Source organism: Eschrichtius robustus, chromosome 7 (genome assembly GCF_028021215.1).
Source record: "Eschrichtius robustus isolate mEscRob2 chromosome 7, mEscRob2.pri, whole genome shotgun sequence".
Lineage (NCBI taxonomy): Eukaryota > Metazoa > Chordata > Mammalia > Artiodactyla > Eschrichtiidae > Eschrichtius > Eschrichtius robustus.
Genome location: NC_090830.1, coordinates 134,695,950 through 134,715,049, shown reverse-complemented (window position 1 = coordinate 134,715,049; position 19,100 = coordinate 134,695,950). Strand labels below are relative to the sequence as shown.

At 47.7% G+C, this 19,100-nt stretch overlaps 1 protein-coding gene across 2 annotated transcripts in view; it reads right to left on the bottom strand.

Annotated features, from left to right (window-relative positions):
- DOCK1 (dedicator of cytokinesis 1) overlaps positions 1-19,100 on the bottom strand; it is a 525,198-nt gene that overhangs the window by 44,744 nt on the left and 461,354 nt on the right. For both annotated transcript variants that reach the window (XM_068548757.1, XM_068548758.1), the window contains exons 39-40: positions 4,573-4,662; positions 3,644-3,748 (exon numbers count right to left, since the gene is read on the bottom strand). In XM_068548757.1, the coding sequence (XP_068404858.1) occupies positions 3,644-3,748; positions 4,573-4,662 (195 nt within the window). The remainder of the gene's footprint in view (positions 1-3,643; positions 3,749-4,572; positions 4,663-19,100) is intronic.

Below are 19,100 nucleotides of genomic sequence, written 5' to 3'. Positions count from 1 at the left end.
GATGACAGGGTAGGGCATACAGAGTGCTCCTCCTAAAGGCTGGAGTCTGTTCCTCTCAGTGCCACTCCGTCACCTCCACAAAGTCCGGAGAGTCCATCTGGGGGTTGTTTTGGGTGGCGGGGCTGGGCGACCTCGAGGGAGGGTGATAAGTAGGTAAGCATTCCTCTCTACTCAGGCTGTCTCGTTGAGACTTGTCTCGTGACACGGTCACTCTGTAAATATGTGTGTCAGGAACGTTCTGATTCCAAGATGGAACTGGTCTCCATACCTTCAGAGATTCAACAAGTGTGTTCTGAGTGGCAACTGAATCACAGAAAGGTGTCAGTGGGTAGTGTGATGCGGCAGCTGGTTCTCGAAGCCCTCCACCTCCCCCCACCCATCTTCTTGCCTCATCTCAGGGCTGTCTCAACATCAATGAAAACTGCCACAAGGTTTTCCTTGTTGCAATGAGCAGAACCCACAGAACCCGAGGAACAGGAGGCTGGGGGCTCGTGCTTCTCCTCCTTGGACTTGGCTGCTGTTTCATCAGGGACCCTGGGCAAGAGGGTCCGGGCCAGCCAGTCATGAGTTAGGGGGCAGCCCTGTTATCTGCCCTGACCTTGGACGGATGCCAGCGTGCAGTGGGGGGGGGGGGGGGGGGAGGGGGAGGAGGAAAGGGAGGGGGCAGGGGAAGGATGGGGAGAGGGAAGAGGAGGAGAAGGGGGAGGAGGAGGAGGAAGGGGAAGAGAAGACACACAAACAGATGCATCCTAGAGACTCAGCTCAAAGCCAAATTAAAATTTGTCTAATTAATGAATTTTCACAAAAACAGAGCCCCTGTGGCACTCCATTTATCCCCTTCCCTAGTCCAAAGTTATTCCGAGTTCTTGTAAATCACTAAAGAAGGAACAATTTAAAAATTGAATATTTTTTTTCACTTTGTGCTTAGGTATGTCTTAAAGTACCCATTACAGGAGAAAAATGTGCTCTTTCTTTAAAAAAATAATCTGAAGCAGAAACCAAAGTAATATGTAGTCTTAATTAGAAATATAAATACACACTACGGGCATCTTTTAGGGCTATAAAAAGCCAAACATTTCAGAAATTCAGGGTGATTTAATGTATAATAGGCTACTACGAAACTAGCATGCATTTATTATACTTTACACTAGAAGGAAGACATAATAATAAAAATGTATATAAAGCCTTTAACAGAAAAACACTAGTGAGTTATAGATGAACACACTAATAACATTTTCTAGAAATGTCAATTACTTCGCATTTTGAAGTGGTCCATTCAAGCCTGAAAACAGGAGGGAAACGTACATATAGTCAAAGATATTTATTCCTTGTAAGAATCATAAATATTCATATAAATGCAAAAAACCCCAATGCGATCAATTCTTAAAGCAAAACAAAGCAGAGGGGCCAGCGAGTCAGTTCTCAGAGGCTGTGCTCCCAGCACTGAATGAAGTAGACAAACATCCCACCCACTTTTTTGTAACTGCTAATGTCATTGTCAGATGGAGCCCTGACAGGTCATCTGTGAAGCGTAATGAGTGTATTGCTATAGGCCCACAGAATTATTCGGGGGTGGGGGGGAAGTCAGTTCCATATTAATCAAGCCCGTTAAACTCGTTATTCGTACTCTGCATTTTGCCCTTGTGACGGGCAGGTGACCCAGCACGGTCCCTAGAGCACGGATCTCATGTGACCTCCCAGGACAACCCTGGCATCAGTTGGCTTGGGGGCTGCAAAATGCTCACCCCGCCCTGCTGCCTCCTCAGGACGCCAGGACAGAGCCGTAGTGCCCTTAAATTATGGCACTGTCCAAGGAGGGCCACACATACACTCTACACCCAGCACAGCACAGGTCAGCTGTGATTTAGGGCCTGTCCCTCCCTCTCAGTCTTTCTTAGAGAGAGAGAGAGAGAGACACACACACACACACACACACACACACACACACACACACACACGGAAGCATATGTACATATTCACATACCTTAATTAAAGCCTTGGGCAACATTAGGTGACTTCAACTCCAGGCTCATTATCCCCTTTGGATTGGTTTTTTACTTAAAGTTAATTTCAAAATCCTCCCTAACCACTATCTTAAATGCCACAGCTGTACGATGAAGGTGACGGTGTTAAGGAGAGACTGACCAGCAGTGACAGGGACAGGCCAGATGCCCCAGGCACCCAGCCAGGACCCTGCGTGAGCGTATCAACTAACAGGTCACCTTCTGGAGCTGGTCAGCCCTGCGAGGGCCACTTGCTGACGTTCCTATACAGAATGACAGGTCCTCACCAAGTAAGTCCTTCCTGCTGGTGCCAGCGTGAAGGGATGTCTTATACTATCAGGGCCTCCTGTGGGATCAGAAACACCAGGGCCAAAGGAACACACCTCTGGGGCTACAGAAATCTCCCAACTGGATCTAACTGCCCGGGACAGGTGTGCCCTAGGCAGAGAGCTCCTGCGTCTCTAAAACCAGAAGGATCACGCATGGTCTCCCAGGATAAGAGAAAACCAGGTGACATTAAAAAAAAAAAGGTCATAAGAAATGACAGGAAATCATGGTCAACGGCATCCAAGAATGAGTTTTTGAGAAACTTTAACAATTCTACTAGTAGGCTAGGCAGCAGTTATTTACACAGTTTCTGGCCTCATGATTATTGGGTGACCTGGCTGGTGATCACAGTATTTCTTCCATCATGTGTCAAAGAGCACATGCTTGTCTCAGAAACGGAGTACGATTCTGAGTTTCCAGCACTGGGAATCCATTTCCAGTTTCTCATATAATTAAAAATACTCATGGTTCATAGCAGCGTTCTTCATAATAGGCGAAACAACCCAAAGTCTATCAAAGGACGGATGGATAAACAAAATGTGGTACATCAGTACGATGGAATATTACTCTGCCATAAAAAGGAATGACGGTCTGATACACGCTACCACATGGATGAGCCTTGCAGACACGACACTCAGGGAAGTGAGCCAGACACAAAAGGACAAGTTTTATATGATTCCACTTAAATGAGGTCCCCAGAACAGGCAAATTCTGAGACAGAAAGTAAAAGCGTGGTTGCCAGGGTCTGGGGGGAGGGGAGAAGGGGGAATTATTGTTTAATGGGATCGGAGTTCTAGTTCGGGAAGATGAAAAAGATCTGGAGATGGATGGTGGGAATAGTTGCACAACAAACTAAATAAACTTAATGCCATTGAACGATACACCTAAAAAGGGTAAAGATGGTAAATTTTATGTTATGCATATGTATCTTACAGAATTTTTTTTTTTTTTTGGCCGTGCCACGCGGCTTGTTGGGATCCTAGTTCCCTGACTAGGGATTGAACCTGGGCCCCTGGCAGTGAAGGTGCGGAGTCCTCACCACTGGACCACCAGGGAAGTCCCCAACCACAATTTTTTAAATATACATAAGTGTCTGAACAGGAGTTCTATTTGGGAAAAATGAGATGCAAAGTTTATATGCAATCAAAAAATATGATCAGCCCCTCGCTGGCACCCGAAGTCAAACACAGAGCTGTTAAAATAATACAAAGAGTCGGACTTCGGATGCAAAGTCCAAATTCTTCCTCGGAAAGGGAAGAGGCTCGCTGCCCAGGGAACAATCCTGACCCAATCAAAACAGAATCCAAAGTTACCCGAAGGAACGTGGGGAATCCTTGTCCGTAGTAACCGACAGCAAAATAGTCAGGCTTGGGTCTTATCACCTTGACGATGTTTTCATAAAATTGAGCCTGTTTTTTCTGAAAGGAAGAAAGGAAATGCATTTCAGGTTTGAATGGAGTAGTTGAACATCCACGCATCTGGATTCTTCCAGCTTTGGCAGTTCTAGCGGATGGGAGGGGAGAAGGCGGGGGAGCGGTGCTGATGCAGGCATTGAACTTAATCTCACCACGAAGCTTTGACAGTACTCCTCACTCATCCTCCAACGTTCAGCAGGGGAATTTGACCAAAAAGCCAAATTCAGCGACCAGTTGTGATTTATAGGTGTTTTAATAACCAAAGAGGTGCCAGAGAGATGGTTTTTCTTCTGATTAAATGTCTGATCTTTAGGATTTTTTTTAAAAAGGTATCAGTCATGATGGGATACATTACAAGAGAATTTAAAAGGGCAGAATTCTGTTCCACATTCATGATACACATCACAACATCATAAGTCGATCTGCTGAATACAAAAATGATACAGCAGAGAAAGCAGTAGTTAGAAACCCATAGCTTCTGTGGCAGGAGAAAGGTCTGGGCTAGCCTCCATCTGTCCCCCTCTTGTAGACAGGCTCACAGTTTTAAACGAGTGGAGATTCCTGGAGACCTTTGGGCCATCAAGACCAACGTACACCTAGACTCAGCAGTTGTTCACATATAAATCGTTCAGAGGCGTCTTAGAGTTTGGTTACAAAAGCTCACTGGGGAATAAAAAGCGAATACTCGTGGGGCAGAATCAACCAGCAAATAAGTCAAGTGTCCTCCTGGACAAAATGAAGGAGAATCCCAACGTTCAAAGGAAAAGAAAAATTCCAGAAGAACAAGCTGAGATTGCCTGTTCATCTAAAGAGAAAGAAAGACCTACCAGCAATTCGCTAAGTTGTTCATAATCAAATATCTCGTTTTCATACTGTTCAGCCAGTTCCTTGCCCAGGGCGATGGCCTCTTCCCACATCTGTGAGGGAAAAGAAAGCAACAAGGGAAAGAGAAACTCACACCTGAATCGTGCGGTCAAAGAGTAATGCTGCAACACAACCGTTCATGATGAAACAAGCTGGAAACACACTCGCTTAATCTGAAAGCACTGGAAAAATACAGATATTCTATAGAGGCTCACGGCCTTTGGCTCGGGCATCAGTTGACCAAACCGGTCAGCTACTGGCTTATCAATCATGCTGGCCACTGCCCCCGGTCGGAGCAGTCGGTCCGCCAGTCCTGCCTCGCCTGCTGCTGGCCGCTGACGCCCACCTGTCGGAGCAGCCGTGGAGCTCAGAAAGGAAACCACAGGGCGAGGTTGAGAGGAGCGTTTGCGTAGAAACCACAGGCCTGATTTTGCTACTTTCCCAAATCATCCCATTTAATAAGCTCTATGTGTCAGTGGTCAGAAAAACAAGGATCTATTTCGACTCTAAATTAAGGCTTTGCAAGAAGTTCGTGTTATGTTTGCAGATACCGTCAGGATGTAAAATCTGCCATCGTTTGGAAAGGGAGAATTTTTTATGGTAATGGTTTAAAAGTGGGTTTCCCAATCAGGTAACATTTATTAAAATGCTGATAAACTTTTGACACATGTGGATTAATTTATTGATACATGTGGTAGGCCTGAATTTCCCTTATTTTCCTTGGGAAAAATAAAATACCGTGGTTTACTTGAGAAGAACACGGAAAATATGGAGGAACTAACTCCTCCAGAAAGCCTTCCTGGGTGCCACCCACCCTCTTCCTCTGTGCTCCTACAAGACCCAGGGTTCCCCTACTAAAAACACTTTGGGTAATGTACTGAAAGTGGAACGCTCCTTTGTCATTCCTCCTCAGGGACTATAAGCCCCTTGAGGGCGGGGCCTGAGCATCATCAAAACCTCTGGACCGTATGGAGCCCAGGACCTGCTCAGCAATGTTTCTCCAACAGAAATGAAGGTTGCTGACTTAGAATCAGGAAAGTGTCACACCACCCCACATACTGGGTCCCCGGACACGAATCGCCCACTTTTCCACTGGAACCATCCCCACAAGGTGGTAGCACCGTTAGGGCAGTGACTGCAAGCTTATTCTACCTCCAGTGAGATGCCACCTGCATTGTCTTGTTAAACTCCTTCGCCTTGTCAGGTGCGTATCTTTATTACACCTGTTTGGCAGATAAGGAAGTCGGGGATCAGACAGGTAAGTTACCTGCCCAAGGGCACACAGTGGGGTGTACTCGGCCCAGCCTGGTCTTTTTCTGAAGTTCTTGCTCTCGATGACTTAGTTGGAGGTGCTGTAACAAAATCCCAGACAACAGGTATTTCCTTCTCACAGTTCTGGAGGCTGGGAAGTCCAAGATCAAGGTGTAGGCAGATTCAGTTCTTGGTAAGCGTTCTCCTCCTGACTCGTAGACAGGCACCTTCTTACTGTGTGCTCACACGGCCTTAGGAGAGATCTTTCTCTTCCTCGTCTTATAAGGGCACTAATCCCATCATGGGGGGCCCCCACCCTAATCATGACCCAATATAAACATAATTACCTTCCCAAAGCCTCACTTCCAAATATCATCACATGGTGGTTAGGGTTTTAACATATGAATTTTGGAGGGATGCAAACATTCAGCCCACAACAATGACCATGTGCCAGCGCTTCCAGCTGCCCCAAACCTCCTCCTCCTGGAATGGGTTTTAAAGGATGCTAAGCTAGGCCCTAACTCCAGGCTCTCACTGAGACCACAGGGAGCCGGCTCCCATACCTGGCATACCCTTGGCACTGAATCCTCACCTGCCTGCCAGTCTTTGCCTTTTCTTAGTAGAACCACACTATCAAAGACCTTACTTATTACTGAATCACCCAATAGACTTAAAATACTCTTTACACAGCTGCTACTTAAAGAGACCGTCTGCTATTTTTGACGAGTAAAAGCTATTCTGAAATTGCATTTTAATACTTTGAAAGACATCTTAAAAATAACCCCAGAGTAGAAAAAGATTTCAGAGTTAGGACCAGCAGCCAGGGAAGAGAGAAAGTGGCTGAGACGCTCTTCCTAGAACCACACACTTCTCTTCCCAAGAAGCCCTACCTGTCTCCTTCATCCTGCGGAAGCTTGGCATCCTTTGAATGTATTCATCCGTTGCTCCAGGTAGCTCAGGTCCTTTGCCAGAGCCCAAGCTCACATTTCTCGGAAGAGGGAGTTTCTCCACTCGGAATGTTTCTTTTAAGCTCCAGTGACCAATTCCTCCCTCAGTACACTTCCATTTCAAAGAAATCATTACCTTTAGTTGTAGTTCTCATTCATCCGATTGATTTTTCTTTAGTTTTCCGCAAGCGAATACACCACTCTCTTAGCTGCCTAGAATCTTAGGGCTTCTAATTCACTGCTTAATCTGTTTTTATCCTAAATGACAGATGAGATGCTTTCACCTATCAAAAGTAATTGTTTTTAAAAGAAATATGTCGGGGCTTCCCTGGTGGCGCAGTGGTTGAGAATCTGCCTGCCAATGCAGGGGACACGGGTTCGAGCCCTGGTCTGGGAGGATCCCACGTGCCACGGAGCAACTGGGCCCGTGAGCCACAATTACTGAGCCTGCGCGTCTGGAGCCTGTGCTCCGCCACAAGAGAGGCCGCGATGGTGAGAGGCCCGCGCACCGCGATGAAGAGTGGTCCCCACTTGCCGCAACGAGAGAAAGCCCTCGCACAGAAACGAAGACTCAACACAGTCATAAATAAATAAATAAATAAATAAATAAATAAATAAATAAAAGAACGTGAATTTCTAAAAAAAAAAAAAGAAATATGTCTTGAATAAATATTTTATCCAACTCACCCAGAGGTTACACAGTTGTGTTCTTGATCAGATTTTCTATAAACATACATTCCCCCTCTCCAGCCCCCTCAGCCCGGAATGTTTAAAAGGACGCTGCATTAAGGAGGTTTTTATCTACTTTTAATTGGCTAGGGCTCTACAGAGTGTGGGATGCTCATATTTCCCGTGTGAATACCTTGGAAAATATTTCCGTGCCAGAGAGAAAACAGATTGAGTATGATCGAGATTTAGATTATCTCAGTGGAAGAATCGCTTTAACCTGGGTGACTGCACGTCCTACCCTGGCTCCATTCTTAGACATGCAGTAGGCAGATGAGGTTTACCAGAGTCCCAAATGAAAAGGCACCCTAGCAACGCTCCGCTTTATTTTCTGATTTGAAATCCTTAGTCCATTTTACAGCATCCTTGGCCTTGTTCGTTTACTTGCAACACGGGGCACACTCTTCCCGCCTCCTCTTTTTATCACATGACCTCAGCTACATTCTCTTGAGATGATCACCTTTTCTTGCTGAACCTCTCAGTTCCAGGAAGTCCCATTTCTGCAAGTGTCATGAACAGAAAACTTTTAAATTTTTTTCTGATGAAATTCCTTTGTTAGTTCCAAGACTGAAGTGGCTGCAGAGCACATATCAGCGACTGCTTTCCTACGGAGAACTGCGAGGCTGACGAGTGACCAGTCGGGTAGAATGACAACATTGATCTAACAGGATCAGGGAGGCAGCGGATGAAAACCAAGATGGCAGCTTGGACAAGCACCCTTTACAAATAACTCAGGCCAGTGATGACTCACCAGGATATTGGTGTGCAACTGCGGCTTAACCCGCTAACTAGCTCCGCTAACTAGCTCTAGGTCCCTCACCAGTGAAGATGTTTTATGGGATGCTCTTATTGCAGTCATTCTAAAATTCATCTGGTTTTCCAGGCAGTTGTTGGGAAAAGAGTCATATTCAATCACCCTCTAAATTTCCAGTACCCTGCACGGGAAATGGATGAAGAGCCAATGCTGTGGAAGATTCCAGAGCACTGTCTGAGGGCCCTCAGCTCTGGAGGGGACCCACGTGGCCCAGAACTAGCCTTATGCCCTGGCCAGTGAGCGCTTCACTGCAAGAATGACGTGAGTGAGAATCTCTTTCCAGTCCCTCGACGATGAGGGGCTGGAGTCCCCAGGAAAGATGTGTGTCATAAGTCTGGATGGCGACTCCAAGGGGTGTGGTCCAGCCAAGAGGGGACCCAGCCAGTCCCAGCGTTGCTGCAACCTCTTCTTACAGAATGGAGTCTCCTTATGGGCACCTCCACTCTCTCTAGGCCTCCTCATCTCTCCCTGAGGCAAGCTGCATCCTGGGTCCTCCTGCGGTTCTCAGCTGATCTCCACTAATCTGAGCAAAGGCTGGACACTTTCTGAAGACATTTCTGAGAGTGAGTCAGGCCCCGCTCTCCCAGCCCCTGCAATGGAGCATTTGCTCTGTGCTCTGCACCAAAGCCGCCCAACCGTGCAGTAACGACGCCACCCTCTCTCTGAGCGCACACATGACAGAGCCAGCGCCTGAGAAAGGGGGTCAGATGGGCTGGCTGCCCTCCGGTAGGGCAGGAAACCCAGTGGGATCTGGGACTTGGGCTGGTCTTAGGAAGCCTTGCTGGAAAGGTTCTTACACTGACTCGAAGACGAATCCTGCCTTGTGGTGCAGTCAAGTACTCAAGAATTACTGACCATTGAAATCATGTTCCTTTTTTCCCCACAGCAATTCTTTATTAGTCCAAATGGAAAACGGTTTGCTCAGTTTTAATGCCCCGGGGGAAAAATGGAGAAGGCATAACTTTTTTTTTTTTCCCCTAAAAAAAGGGATTTTCTTCCTTTTTCTTTAAGCCAGGACATCTGTAGTTCTGCAAGCCCTTAGAAAGCCTAAACCAGACAGCGAAAGACACAGTTGTCTTTTGCTTGGTGGTTTGATTGGAAGGAGAAGGGACACATCCTGTCACTCACCCCCTCATTCTGTAGATAATTATTGGGCACCTGTGATGGGGGTGGGTTCAGGGAGAACAGAGGAGGAAGAGGAGGTGTACACGCAGCTCTTGAAGAAGGAGTGGAGAAAGAAGAGAAACAGGCAGTAGCTGGAGAGGGGAGTCAGAACGAGAGAGAATTTTTTTAAAGATGGGAGAAATAATGGCATGGTTGTAGGCGAGTGTGTATCAGCCAGTGGAGAGGAAAACAGTGCTGCTTGTCAGGGAGAGGGCGGACGGGCCAGAGTGATGTCCTGGATGGAGAGGGGGATCCCGGGCTCACAGGGGGAGGAGCGGTCTTGGACATGATCACGGAGGGCTGTCCCCGGGACAGGAGGGACAGATGCAGACCCGTGGATGAGGGTGTGACGGGGCCAAAGCTGCACCACACAGCCTGGGTATCACTAGCTGGAAAACTAATTACTTTGAAAAAGAATTCACACGTGAAGGAATGGAGCTTAATCACTCAGAGCTGCTCGAACTGCTTGGAAGGAAGTAAAACCTCCCTGGACGGATCAGAAGTCACTTCCCTGCCAGCTCTGCAGCCACGTGAGGCTTGTCCTGCTCCCGGGGTCTGAGCCACCCTGGTACCCGGCTCCGCTGGGCGTTCACACATCTGACACTGACCCCATTTGAGAGACACTGTGTGGTCAGCTGACTTCAAGTCTCCAGAGCTGTCACCTGCCTCTCCTCACCCCCGCTGCCACCACCTTTCCCTGGGCCACCACAGGCCACCACTGCTCCAGCGCTCCACCCCCAGGGCTTCTGCCACCTTGTAGCCAAAATCACTCCCTGAAAAGAGGAAAATAAAGGCATCCTTGCCTATGTTCATAAACTCTCATTGGCTCTTGTGCCTTATGGGGTAAGTTAAATCTTCAGGAGACACACAAGAAGGCCATGGACAGACTGGCTCCCAAGTTCTCTGCATCTGTGTCTCCCAGGACCCCTTCCTCGCACCCCCCCCCCCCCGAGGGACAGACTTCTCGGCTTCTCCAGAAAAGTGAGATGTGTTCGGGAGCCCTGGCCTTGACCAGTGTGATTCCCACTCTTTGGAATCTCTGCCCTCCCAGCCATCATCTGGCAAGCTTTGTCTCATTCTTCAAGACCCAGTTTACATGTCACCTTCTCGGGGACAAGGAAGTCTCCCCTTTCTCCTCAGAAGAGGGACTCATTCCCGTACCTGTTAGGTGGGTTGACTCAGCGCCCACCAGTGCAACCGACCAGAGGAGGGTTTTGGTATTTACCTGCTCACGCCTCGAGGCAGGCCTTTGCCCTCCCGCCCCCCTGCGCCCCATAATTCATGGGTGCAGGTGGCACCTGGCACCCAGGAGGCTGGGTGGTGGAAACACGTGTGAGGGGTCCTGCAGGGCGGGGTGTGGGGCAGCTGGGTTGTTACCGACTCTAAGCCTTGATTTTTCTCATGCTCTGATCGTAAATCGTTCTTTTTGGGGGGCCAATCATAATGAACACATGATCTCTGAGCACTCCAGCCAAATTCTTGCTAATTGAACAGATTCTGGCAAATATCAGGATTTTCAAAAATTTTGGAAATGCTGAGAACAAACCAAGAAGAGGGTGCTACGATGCTCGCACCTGTAATTCCCCTCAATGACAACTGTGTTTTGAAAAGGAAACTCAGAGGATGAGAAAATGTCAGCCCCAATACTTAGAAAAGAAATCCAACCATTTCATCAAAAGTGGAAACTTGCTTCCAAACCCCTATTTTTAGTTCACGAGATGATGCAAGATGCCTCCTCTTTTGACTTGGGCACAAGGCAAAGTGCAAACTTTGTCAAGGCGAGGTTATTTTAAGGGAAAAGAAGACAGAGCTCCAGCTGAAAAGAATCCCAGAGCTTCATACATCACATGGGCTGTCGGCTATGTGCCCCCTTTGCTGACGCTGCCAGGCTGCTTCCTGGCTTTCGAAGTGGTTAATGTTGGTTCATACTGGCTCCCTCACTCTGACTACATTTTCCTGAGAGCAGGGCTTCTACTTTAGACACACCCTCCATAGAGAAGCCTGGTAATTTTCAGTGCAGTGCTTGAACTAAGGGCTTTATTGAAAATTACTAGGCCTCAACCAAACACAATAAGACAGACAATTCAGAGCATCTTCAGGACAGAACACTCGACTGACTGCCACGATAAAACCCGACAGCAGGCTTTCCGGAGATGCAAAAACAGGTGGTAAAAAGAGAAAGGAAAAGGAGCAAGGAGTAATTATTAGCCCAGGAAGGAAGAAGTGCAAAAGAATGAAAAGGGAAACAGATGGAAATGACGTTTTTCGGAGAGAAAGAAACAGATGAAAAGACCAAAAGCTGGGCTGAAAGACATTCAAAACTTTTTTAAACGGTGGAAAAGCAAAAATAAAAGAATGATGTTTGTGAAGAAGAAATACAGAAAGATAACAGAACATAATTCAAAAACCGGCGTGTCCAATATGAAGGAGCAGAAAATCCATTCAGTGTTGCTGCTTTCAGAGCACAAAGGTAGACAGACTTTTAATACAGTCTGACCCCAGTCTCTGGCGGGCGCCCTGGGTTGTCCCCGCAGGTGCTGGCGTCTAAGGGATGGGGTGGGAACCCGCTCCTTTAAGGGCCTGCGCTCACGGTCTCCAGGACACAAATCTGCCTTGGGTTCTGTAAGTCCCTACTTCCCCTGGGTAGCTGCATACATTTAAAACAGTGCAGATTAGCTCTAGGATGTGTAAAGTTCCCACCTGTTAAGGACATAGTGAAGATTTCCTTAATCACATAAGGTGACGGCCTGTATCAGTGGCGCTATAACTGAGTCATACCTTTGCCAGGCTCAGGTACCGGGTAGAGTTCATTTTACAATTGTGTGGTCCTCAGCCATCACTGGTCTTCAAGTCCAACTGTAGTATTAAGGCCCATTACCCAAATATATGGTTTTAAACCAAAATTGCAATTTTTTTCCCCTAAAATGAAACACGTGTAAAATCAAACCCAAGAAACTCTTGTGACTTAAATACTCATGCGCTGCAGGAGAACATTTAGAACATGGACCTGGGATGGACCTTGAGTCAGCAGTGAAGTCAGAGCCTGTGGCCGATGCCAGACGGCCCTCCCTGCGTGACCATCCCTGGCCGTTCACTTGATCCACCCCTGCAATCATTCTGACCGAGGACGTATTTCTAGCAGACGTACGGGAGTCCAGGCAGGAAAAGCCGGCCCGGGTCTTGGAAGAATCTGTCTTTATTCCATCCACAACTTCTGCAATGAAGGCAGCACGTAAGCCAAGCCAGCATCAGGCTTGGGAAACGAGCCTGCGGAAAAGGCACGGTCCCAAGACCGGCACCTCTGGAATGAGGAGAGGGATCTGCCCCAGGGGGCTGCCGGGCAGGAGTGGGGGGCAGGGGGGCATGCCCTTCAGACGTTTCCGGGGCTCAGAGTCTGCGCCAGGAGGCCAGACCACACACGTGAGACAAATAAGCCCCATGTTAGGAACTCTGTGGAATGTCTGAGTGATGGAGGCCTTTTCCAGTGTTTGCTCAAGCATTGGCCAGAATGTGCTTAATTAAATAAAAATGACACTGTTAACAGTGGGAGAGGCTGCACATGTCGGAGAAGGGGGGACAGGGGTACATGGCAACTCTCCCCATCTGCTGCTCAATTTTGCTGTGAACCTAAAAACTGCTGTTAAAAAATAGTCTACTTAAAAAAAGTGACTGAATAAGTCTGTGTGCAGCACAGGGCTCCCGAACAGGGACAAACAGAAGTGTCAGACACACCTGCCCTGTCCCCAAGGAGCTCCAGTCAAAGCAGGACCTGGTGACCCAGGGGTGGACCCTGGCCCAGCTGCATTGCCATTACTGGGAGCTGCTTAGAAATGCAGAGCCTCAGGCCCCTCCCAAGACCTAGTGAATCAGAATCTGCATTTTTTTTTTTTTTTTCCTTTGGCCGAAGCATGCAGCACATGGGATCTTAGTTCCCCGACCGGGGATCAAACCTGCGCCCCTGTAGTGGAAGTGCAGAGTCTTAACCACTGGACCGCAAGGAAGTTCCCAGAGTCTGCATTTTAACAAGATCCCCAGGGGACTCAGGGGACCATTAAAGTGTGAGATACTCAAAGGAGGGGATACAAGATACACAGAAATAGCTCCTGGCCAGGGCAGGGAGAGCCCAGAGACAGGACTCTTTCTGCATGAGGGGCAGGAAAGGCTCCAAGGTGGAGCCACCACGGAAACATGTGTAGGAGGTGGGAAGGAGTCACCACAGGAGACGGCAGGTGAGAGGGGCCGTTCCCCATCCGGGGGAGACCACAGAAGGTCCCGGGGCTGGGAATCAACACGCACGTTCAGAAAGAGGCAAGATGCTGTGGGTGACGAGAGGGTAGATACAAGGGCAGAGCCCTGCTGTAAGGGGCCTCACCTGCCAGGCAGAGGCCTGGATCTGCCTGTAGAGGAGGCTGGGGGACCCTGAGGTTTGGGCATCCTTGGAGCGATTCAAGCTAGGATGCCACGGCCACTTTGTTAGAGCGCAGAATGGTGGCCCGGGGAGCAGAACGGCAGGGATGGATGTGGGTGACGCATCTTGGACTGGGAGCCCAGGGAGGCTGAGAGCTCACGGGGAAAACACGCCGGATGAGCTGACTTCTGCTCAGAGACCCACACTGTTCAGCAGTGTCCCAGGCAGAACCCGGCCAAGACGGTGCAGACCTTAGAGCTAGTCGGTCGGTGACACTCATCCCCGAAGGCACTCGGACACACAAGTCACAGTGAGAAAACGTGACTCATCCTTAAGAGCCTGGGAAACTAACAATATATCATAGACTTTGGTCAAAGCACAGAAGAAAACAAACAACTGAGAGGCATAATTCTAAATTTTAAAAATAAAATACGTAAGTACCAGAAAACTCCATCTTGCTCCAACAAAGCTATGTTGCTTCTTCCTGATTTCTTATGGTTTATCTTCATAACTGCCTCTGTTTCTACTCTTTCCTTCCCTCCCTACCATGTGCCTTGTCTTTATTTCCTTCAGAGGATCTTCTGTTCATAAAAGAGCCCCTCACATGCCCGTCCCTCCAAATCCCCTAATGCTAAGAACAACCATACTCTGGACACTTATTTCAAATTACAGAAATGACACTGGGTCACAAGAAAAAAAAAATCCAATTTTGGTGCTTGTGATCATGCTTCCCCTTGTCATTCTGACATCCATTCTATTATCTCCTGGCTTTGGTTCCCATTTCCTAATTCTCTTAGATTTATTTCAGTTTTTCAAAATATGCATTTAGTGTAAGGACTATATCCCAACAAGCACGTAAGCAATGCCGCCGCCTGTGATGACCCCAAAGGACATGCAGTAAAGCTTCGATTTACCAGCAGCCTGTGGACGGATGTGCTAGCAGATACCGTTCTCAACAAAAGCAAAGTCTTTGGCTCAGAGCTGCACTCTCCAGTGGAACCATCAGCCAAGATACATGTACAATTTTTCTAGTAGCCACATTTAAAAAAATGGAATTAGGGACCTGGTGGCACGGTGGCTAAGAATCCGCCTGCCAATGCAGGGGACTCGGGTTCGATCCCTGGTCTGGGAGGATCCCACATACCACAGAGCAACTAATAAGCCCGTGTGCCACAACTACTGAGCCTGCGCTCTAGAGCCCACGAGCCACAACTACTGAGCCCGCGTGCCACAACTGCCGGAAGCCCACACACCTAGAGCCCGTGTTCTGCAACAAGAGAAGCCACCGCAATGAGAAGCCCACGCACCGCAACGAAGAGTAGCCCCCGCTCGCAGCAACTAGAGAAAGCCCGCGCGCAGCAACGAAGACCCAATGCAGCCAAAAATAAATAAATTTATTAAAAAAAAAAAGAAAAAAGCTTTAAAAATGAGCAAACTCTTAAAAAAAAGTGGAATTACTTTTAGTAATATTTACTATACCTGAAGTATTCTTTCAAATGTAATCAATAACACAAAATTAATGAGATGTTTGACAGCCTGCCATAACAAAGTTCCAAAGATTGGACGCCTTAAACAAATTTATTTCCTTACAGTTCTAGATGCGAGAAGCCAAGGCCGAGTTGTCAGAAGGATGCTTTCCTCTGAGGCCTCTCTCCTTGGCCTGTGAGACAAATTCCCACCCTGTGTCCTCACCTAGTCCTTGCTCAGTGTGTGTCTTTGTCCTAATCTCCTCTTCTTATATGGAGTTCAGTCATATTGGATCAGGCCCTATGTCCAAATAGTCACCTTCCGAGGTACTCGGGTTAGGGCGCCAACACATGAATTTCTGGTGGACATAATTCAGCTCATAAAAACAGTCTCTTGTTCATGCTGAGCCTTAGAAATCCAGTGCTGTTGTACGCTGATGGTGCATCTGGCCAGTTTGGACTGGCCATGTTTCAGGTGTTCATGGCTGCATGGGTCCTGTGACTCTCGTAGCAGACAGCTCAAGTCGGAGCCCCCCATCATAGGAGGGCTGGCTCCCTGGGCACCTCTACTCAGAGGACCCCACAGTGAGCGGCCTTCCTTCAAGTTCCCATGGGCTGAATCACTTGCCAACTATCACCCATTTCAAGATATTTTTTTCCCCAAGAATCGACAGATGAGTATGGATAAAGGAGATGTGGTATATAAACACGATGGAATAGCACTCAGCCAAAAAAAAGAATGAAATAATGCCATTTGCAGCAACATGGATGGACCTAGAGAAGATCATACTAAGTGAAGTAAGCCAGACAGAGAAAGACAGATATCATATGATATCACTTGTATGTGGAATCTATGAAAATGATACAAATAAACTTATTTACAAAACAGAAATAGACTCACAGACATAGAAAACAAACTTATGGTTACCAAAGGCGAAGAGGGGGAGTAAGTTAGGAGTTTGGGATTAACGTGTACACACTACTATATATTAAATAGATAACCAACAAGGACCCACTGTATAGTACAGGGAACTCTACTCAGTATCTTATAATAACCTATAATGAAAGGGAATCTGAAAAAGTATACACATACATATATATATAACTGAATCACTTTGCTGTACACCTGTAACTAACACAACATTGTAAATCAACTATATTTCAATAAAAAAACCCCAAAAAACAAAACTTCAGTCTGGGCATGGAGTACAGAAATGTGTGCATCTAGTCCTTCCCAACGTCAAGTTCTGAATCTGCAGCAACGACCTCAGCCACGGTCTTATTCCAGAGAAGGCAGGAAGGATGTTCTTTCTCAAATCACCGCATATACCCACACCTGGCAGGTATAACAAGACCATGTCTCGGTCTTGTTTCCTAAATGAATGTGATTCTAAATCTGGCAGGAAGAGGCAAACTTACCTTCTGCTGTGACCTCCTGCCGCCCCAACTCCCCACCTGCTGAGACTTCGGGCGTCCTGGCCACAGGGAGCTGGAACCAGTTCTCAGGTGCTGTTGCCCCTGCACTGCCCAGCCCGGTCACGTCGTTCCCAACCCCTCCTTAACCCGAGGAAGAAATTCAACTACGGAGGAGCTGGCCCAGCACCAGGTTCTGGAGATAGCTCTATTCTCACATGTCCAGTTGTGGGAAGCTGTGTAACTGGGGGATTAGAGGGACTATTACCTTTTTAGAACATACATATACTTAGGCAATTTCCACGTGCCTTGAGAGCCCTAGGTTAGAACCCCGCCTCACTTGTCCGATTAAACGTCCTGGTAGTTTACCTGGTTTATCTGGTAGATGTAGGCGCTACGTACATTGCCTTCCCTTCCGGGCACTTCCCCATCCACTGAAGCTGGTTGTGGCCGCGTGATTCGCTTTAGTCAATGACACGAGCACAAACGCCTGTGTCATTTCTGGGCCAAGTGTGTAGGGGCCGGGCAGTGACTTGCTGTCCCTCTGAGGCTGCATTCCTTTGTGCTGGGACCTCCGCTCACCTGGGTCCCCAGAAGTGACGATGGACCGACCGGCAGCATGAGTGAGAAATCAATCTGGGTTGCGTAGCACCACTGAGATGGTGAGAGGTTGCAACCCCAGCAGATTCCAGCCCATCCCAGCTCATACAGAAGATGGATACTTACTTCCTTCTGTTAGTTTTTCCCCAGGAAATTTAATGCTCGTTGATGTGAAAACGATTTTTTTTTTTTTTTGCTTTGCAGCTCATCATCCAGGTACTTGAAATTTCGTTTGATGAAATGTTCTCCCTCACCCTCATGTTAGCCTCAGAAAGATGCGTGAACTTCTGTTTCTTTTTAACGTTCTCGTGGAGAACTCATGGGCATTCAAAAATGGCTTTTCAGTCTCTTTTGCCAGTACGCCTCTAACAGCTGCCGTGAAGACGATTCTCCTCAGTTTTGATTAACAAGTTCAATCAAGTTGAACATTCTTGACTCCAGGTGAGCTAAGTGCTCACTTTACCAGAGCCATCTTTCTGTCTCCTCCAAAACACAGAAACATGTGAGAACATTCCTTCAGCCCCTTTCTCTTTTTGCCTGTAATGCTTTATCACTTGAATTCGCTTTTTTCACAACCAGGATTCCTCAACCTGGCCACTACTGACATTCTGGGCTGGATAGTTCTGTGTGGCGAGGGCCGTCTGCCTTGTAGGAGGTTGAGCAGCCATCCCTGACCTTGACCCACTTGATGCCAGTCGCATCCACACCCCCAGGCATGATAACGTGAAAGGGTCCCGGTTGAGAACCACTGTTCTAAACTGAACACGTTCATTTTTTTCCCTCCGTATGAGACTGCTTTGGCTAAAAACAAAACCAAACCCACTTGGTTCCTCAATTTATTATTTATTGAAGGCCAGCTGTCCTGCTGTCCACGAGCACCTCTCATCTGTCCGAAATCACCCTTAAATGCTGAGGATTCACTCATTTGTTCGTGCATTCTTTCACTGATTTCTTTGTTCATCTAACAAATGCCCCTGTGTTACGTGCCCGGCTCTGTCTGAGAGTTGCGTGTGTTGTGAGGGATTACACGTGTGTGGCCTCTATCTTCACAGAGCTCATGGCCTATGGGAGACTCGCTAAAGAAATACACGTGCAAATCTACTGTTGCAAATTGTGGTAAGTGCTATACAGGAAAAGAAGAGGACATTGTGGGCATCGGAGCAGAGGTGACATTAAGCTGGATGAGGACAAATGAGCCGAGGGCAGGAGCAGCAGAGGCCTGCCAGGCAGAGGCAGGAAGGGCTGGTGTGGGCGAGGACCCAGAGTGGGTGGTGTGGCCAGAATATAAGGAGCGAGGCGGGGAGGAGAGCTGAGATGTGGCTGGAGGGATCTCGGGGCCAGTGCTGTCAGAGGACATGAGAACCCAGAATGGCTATCAGCAAAGGCACACACTCTTTCAGCCCCAACGACCTCTGGCCCTCAGGCTTCCTGGGCCTCTCTGGGGTCCCACCTCCTGTTCTGCCCCTTCCATAACACCTGATTACCCTTCTCAAAAACATAATAAGCCAGAAAGCCATCGGGGGAAGGAATGGATCCACTTTTTTAGCAGTTTGTGGAGAAACAGAACTCCCCTGGCTAAGCTAATAAAATTTTAGCAATTGGCCTTAATTGTGAAACCATCTCATTTCTATGAAGAACTATATTCTGTTTCGCTATAGGACCAGGTGTAATTCACAGATCATTTCCAAGTGGCCTCTGGCCA